General features: G+C 39.5%; 1 protein-coding gene across 1 annotated transcript in view; it reads right to left on the bottom strand.

The window, feature by feature from the left end:
* The window catches only part of SDCCAG8 (serologically defined colon cancer antigen 8), a 354,236-nt gene that overhangs the window by 209,682 nt on the left and 138,126 nt on the right, over positions 1-6,428 (bottom strand). The window contains exon 10 of the mRNA XM_006898076.1: positions 4,234-4,368. Coding sequence (XP_006898138.1) covers positions 4,234-4,368 — 135 coding nt within the window. The remainder of the gene's footprint in view (positions 1-4,233; positions 4,369-6,428) is intronic.

Consider the following 6,428-nt stretch of genomic DNA (forward strand, 5'->3'; position numbering starts at 1 on the left):
GAAACCTACACTTGGACCAGGAGGCAGTCTTCAGAACAGAGCAAGAAAACACTGCATGGTTCGAAAGTGGGAAGGGTGCACACCAGGGTTGTGTTCTATCTCCATACCTTTTCAATCTATATGCAGAACAAATCATCCAGGAGGCTGGGTTCTATGAGGAGGAATGTGGCATCAAGATTGGTGGAAGAGTCATCAACAACCTGTGTTATACAGATGACAAACCCTGTTTGCTGAAACTGAGGAGGCCTGACGTGCTTGCTACAGAATGTCAAGGACTGCAGCCTTCAGTATGGAATGAAGCTCAACATCAGAAAAACAAAGATTTTCACCTCTGGGCTGACTGGCAGCATCATGATAGATAGTGAAGAGATTGAGATTGTTAGCAGCTTTAGTTTGCTTTGCTCCACAATCAACATTCTTGGTAACAGCAGCCAGAAAATTGAAAGACGAATTGCACTGGGGAAAGTCTGCTGTCAGAGACCTCTCCAAAGTATGTAAGAGCAATGATGTCAGTCTGGAGACTAAGGTGCACCTGATCCAGGCCAAGTTTTCATTGTTGTTGACTCCCTTCAAGTCAAATACGACTCATAGTGACTCTTATGAACAAAAGGCCTGAAGTCCCTCTACAGCTATCGACATTTATCAAAGTTCATAAAGTTTCCGGAGGCATGTTATTATTTAGGAAGTGGATGCCACTCCTGCTTCCAAACCTGTCATAGTATGTTACTGTTTTTATGTGCCATTGAGTCACCTACAATGTATAGTGACCTTATGTACAGCAGCTCTGAACCCTTCCCTGTCCTGAGCCAGTCTCATTAACTCTGACACACCAACCCCATCGCCTCAGTTACTGTATCAATCCATGTCATCTAGGCCACTGTCTTTGCAATTACTTGCTATGTGTCAGAAAGCTGGACAATGACTAGGGATGACAGAAGGAGAAATGATGCCTTTGAGCTGTGGTGCTGGAGAGGAGCGCTGAATATACCATGGTCTGGTAGGAGAACAAACAGGTTTGTCCTAGAGAGGGTAAGACTAGGCTGCTCCATAGAGGTAAGGATTCTGAAGCCTCGTCTGACATACTTTGGACATGTTGCAAGGAGGGACCAGTCCTTGGAGAGAGATGTCATGCTTGGGAGGGTGAAGGGACAGTGCAGGAGAGGAAGACCCTCTATGAAATGGATTGATTCAGCGACTGGGGTAATGGGGGTAATTGTGTCAGGGACAATAAGGTTGACACAGGATAAAACAAGGTTTAAGGCTGTTGTACATAGGGTTCCTAGGAGTCGCAGGTGACTCGATGGCACACAACGACAATAATTTAAAATGTCTGCTTTTTAAAAATAATACTATTTTAAAATCATACTTATTTTAAGACTTGACAATTTTGGTGTTTCTTGGAAAATGTCAATTCCAGGAACTTTAGAAATAAGTTTCATCAATATAGATATACAATAATCTTGTATGTTTTATGCACTCCTTAGGGTCAAACAAAAATGATGTTGTAAAATAAACTAATTTGGATGTGAAAATTATAATGATGCTACAGAAGAAAAGTCAATAAATCTCTCCCTAGTGGCTCTCCAAAAGCTAGGATAAAAATTAAATTAACTAACAATTTTACTTGAAATCTAAATGTCATTATTAAATGGGAGTTAAAATGTCCCATTTAAAAAGATTCTTCAACTTACAAAATGCTTTTTATTTTTAATGAAAATTTAACAACTTAGAGTGAGAAACCTGGAAAGGCCCTAATTTATATTTCTCATTTTTTTTTCCATATCCAGCTGATCAAGGCCTATGAGTAAAATGTTTAAATATTTAATAATATTAGAAAATATAATAATTACACAACCATAAAACCTAAAATTTAAAGCTTTACAATGTTATTACAGGGTAAATATAAAAATATCAGGCTTTATTTAAAATATCCTTTCTTTTTCTGTTTCATGAAAACATTCAGTTGGCAAACAAACACATGGAGAAACGTTCAAAATTCCTAGTAATCAGAGAGATCCAAATAAAAACAATTATTAGATATTATCACGCCCCAGTAACAATAATAAAGTTCAACAGGGCTGCAAACAACAAATACTGGCGAGGATGCAGAGAGATTAGAACTCTTATGAACTGCTGATAACAGTGTAAAATGGTACAACCAGTATGGAAGTTGGTCTGGCTCTTTCTCAGAAACTTGGAAATATAAATATCATTTGATCCAGCAATTTCACTCCTGGGAATATACCCTAAAGAAACCAGAGCTGCCACCCAAACAGATAAATGCACACCCATGTTTATTGCTGAGTTATTCACAATTGCAAAGAGATGGAAACAACTCAAGTGCCCATCAAAACTAATAAATAGAAAAACTATGGTACAGTCAATGGAATACTATGCAGTGTTAAAAAACAATGAAATATTAAAACATTACGCAACATGGGGGAGCCCTGAGGATATTATACTAAGTGAAATCTCTCTGTCACAAAAGGTTAAATACCACATAACACTGCTATTACAAAACAGGACAGATGTGGGGGAGTTGGTAAGGGACTGGGGAAAGAGTCGATACATAATGAGCACTGCATTAGAACAGATGAAGGGAAGAACTCTCTGAAAGGAATATACGATTATGCATTACATGTATGAGAAAAATCTGGAACAAGGAGTACATTGCAGGGTGGGCTAGGGGAGAGGGTCGAAACGGGGAGAGAAAATGTGCAGCAATGAATAAACAAAAATAATTCCCTTGCCTTCCTACTTCTACCTTTATATTGGCTAAGTTTATCCATACACCCAAGTACCATCTAAAGTGAATCAAATACAAAATCTGTTTGGAGCCCTGGTGGCACAGTGGGTTAAGCATAAACTGCTAAGTGAAATGTCAGAGGTTTAAACCCAGCGCTGCTCTCAGGAAGAGCAATGAGGTCATCTGCGTCTTCATTACAGGCAGTCTTGGCGATCCTATGGGGCTGTTCTCCCCTCCCACAGGCCTGCAGTGAGCTGGAATGGACTCAGCGGAATTGTTATCTCGGGGTTGGATGTAATTTCAAAGCCATTTCATTCAGTTACTCCAGTTACAGAGAGAGACTTCTAGCTGGAACAGACTTCTCTGCTACAATGAGCTGTAAACTCTCTATCCTCTCACCCCAAAATCTGGGCAACTATTTTCAGCCCTCCCAGTCTCATTCATTCACCCCCACTCTCGTGCAAACCCATCAGTGTACTGGCAGATAGGACCGTCTCAAACTTTAACAAATAAAGAATCCTGGAAATTTAAGGAAAAACACAATGAAAGAAAAATGGTCCCCTTTCCTAATAAAAAAGGAGAAGTAACTTCAGTTGCTTAACTTGAAAGCAACTTTAGCATCAAAAATATGCCAAATTTTGTGAATACATGTTGAGGAGTGGAAAACAACATGCATAAAGATACACTTTCTAAAAAAGTATACATATTAGTGAAAAACAAATTTCTTTTATTACATCATGCATGCTCATTTGTGCTTTTTAAGTTCTAGATTGGCTTGTAGTATTTACTAACATTGCTGTATGGATCTTATATTAGTTGGTTAAATATTTTGTTTCTTGGTTTATGTATTGAAGTAATATATCTTTGTTTATAAACCTGTCTCTGTCACTTACTTCATTTTTGTATTTGGTTTTCTTACTTTTTTATTGTGATTTTAATGAAAGTTCATTGAAAAGCTGGATTTTCATTCATTCATTGTTGCACATTTTCCTCCCTACCCCCCTGTCACTTTTAAAAAAGCCAAAACATTCCTTTATTGTTGCATAATTTCCTCCCTCCTACCCCTCTCAGTCCACGTTGCTATTTGTAGCACCTGGCAAATAATCTACTACTAGTAAATTAATATTTGTTAAATGATCATTGAGTAAACGTCTATTATTATTGAAATAAGAAAGTCTTTCTACTCCAAACTCTTCCATGATATCAATAAAATCTTTATACCTTAAGGAGAAATCTTATTTTTTAACTTTTTAAAATTATTGGTTCTCATTCATTCATATATATTTTGTTTTATAACATGAAATAAATTTATCAGTGCATTTATTACATCTTCACAAATCCTTGCTGTACCCTCTCTACCTTCACCCTGCCCATCACTAGTCTCTGCTCCCCTCCCATCCCTATCAACCCTCCATGATTGTTTTGATCTGTGTACAAACTGAAGAAGTTTTATCTAAGTATTTATTAGACTGTAAGTTAGTATGTACCTGTGTGGTGTCCATTTCCCTAGAGGAGAGCTTGTTTTGTATTTCCTCTAGTTGATTAGTAGCTGCAATCTTCTCTCTTTCAGCCTTTTCCACCTGGGCTTCCAACTGGGCAATATTCTGAGACAAAGCCAACATCTGAAAGAATAAATACATTTTCTAAACAATTACGTTCTATGACATCTACACCCTAAGGCCTGGCATCAAGTGAGTCTCAGTATGGCCACTAGGCTCTGTGTGTGAGCCATTTCCTTCTGCGGCCTGTGCTGTCCACTTCTCCAGCCCCTCATCTCGCCCATCTCCCGAGACTGGACCCCTGGACTCTCCCATCCCCATCCTCATTCTCCTGTATTCTATGCTCATTTCTGACAACTTGCAACATGCTAACATCACAACTTTGAATGAAACTCTTAAAATGACAGATATCAGACCCTCAAGTAAGTTATCAGACAGCCTGGGGTGATAAAAAGATTAACTGAAATGTCTGAGATGGAGACTTATTTAGAGCAAACTACCAGGTCCACAATCAACACTCTTAATCAGGAGATCAGGAAATGGATTGCACTGGGAAGGTCTGCAGTCAGAGACCTCTCCAAATTCTTGAGGAGCAATAATGTCACTCTGAGGACTAAGGTGCAGATGACCTATACCATGGTCTTTTCAATCATTTACTATGCATCAGAGAGCTAGATAATGAAGAAGGATGACAGAAGAAGAATTGATGTCTTTGAACTGTGGTATTGGAGGAAAGTACTGAATATCCCATAGACTGCCAAAGAACAAATATGACTTGGAGAAAGTGCAGCCAGTGTTCCTTGGAGGCAAAGATGATAAAGCGCCATCTTACCTACTTCGGGCATGTTGCTAGGAAAAGGTTTTCCTTGGAGAGGGACATCATGCTTGGGAATGTGGAGGGTCGGCAAAAAGAGGAAGACCCTCAACCAGGTGGATTGACACAGTGACTGCTGCAGTGGGCTCTGGCGTGTCAGGAAGTGTGAGGATGGCAGAGGAGAGGGCAGGGTTCAGATCTCTTGTTTTAGGGTCACTATGAGGCATACTTGATGGCAGCTAACAATAACTGGTACGCCAGGAGACCCTGAGTAAATGGCTGTTGTTGATATGTGCCATTGAGTCAAGTATGACTCATAGGACCCTATGAACAAAAGGTCTGAACCCTGTCCTATCCTGTGACACCCTCACACTCCCTGACACACTAGAGCTCATTGTGGCAGTCACTGTGTCAATCCACCTGGTTGAGGGTCTTCTCCTTTGCTGACCCTCCACCTTTTCCAGCATAAAGTAATCCTTCTCCAAGGAACAGTTCCTCCTAGCAACATGCCCAAGGTATATGAGCCCCTCCTAGCCACAGGCTTAAAGTATGTGAGACAAAACCTCATCATTCTTGCCTGCAAAGAGCACTCCAGCTGCACCCTCCCCGAGACATATTTGTTTGTTCTTTTGGCCATCCAGGGGATGTTTGGTACTCTTCTCTAACACCATAGCTCAAACGCGTGAATTCTTCTTCATTCATATTATTATTAATTGTCCAGCTCAGATGCATATCAAGTGATTGGAAAGACTATTGCTTGAATCAGACATTTTAGTCCTCAAACTGACATCATTACACCTCAAAAATTTGGAGAGGTTCTTAACTGCAGATTTTCCCCATGCAAACATCTCCTTATTTCCTGACTGCTGGTACTAAGAGTGTTCATTGTACCCAAGCAAGATAAAGTTATTGACTTTTACAATCTCTTCCTCATCTATCATGATGGTCTATCTATTGGTCCAGTGTTCAGAATCTTCGTTTTCTTGACATTGACATGCAATCCATACTGAAAGCTGCATTCCTTGATCTTCTGCAACTAGTGTTTCAAGTCCTCCTCACTTTCAGCAAGCAAGGTTTTATCATCTATATAACACAGGTTATTGATGAGTCTCCCTCCAATCTGGATGCCAAATTCCTCTTCACGGAATCCAGCTTCTTGAATAATTTTATCAGCTTACATATTAAATGAATCTGTTAGCTGAAATATGTCAATTGGTATACCATCTATTCCGAGGGCCTTATTTTTTGCTATTTCCTCCAAAGCAGCTTGAACTTCTGCGTTCATCACCATAGGCTCTGGCTCAAATGCTATTTCATTAAATTCTTCTCTATCTGCCAATTCCTTTCGATACAATGACTCAGTATATTC

This window comes from Elephantulus edwardii, unplaced genomic scaffold, assembly GCF_000299155.1.
Source record: "Elephantulus edwardii isolate Elephantulus edwardi_28Jun2011 unplaced genomic scaffold, EleEdw1.0 scaffold00219, whole genome shotgun sequence".
Classification (NCBI taxonomy): domain Eukaryota; kingdom Metazoa; phylum Chordata; class Mammalia; order Macroscelidea; family Macroscelididae; genus Elephantulus; species Elephantulus edwardii.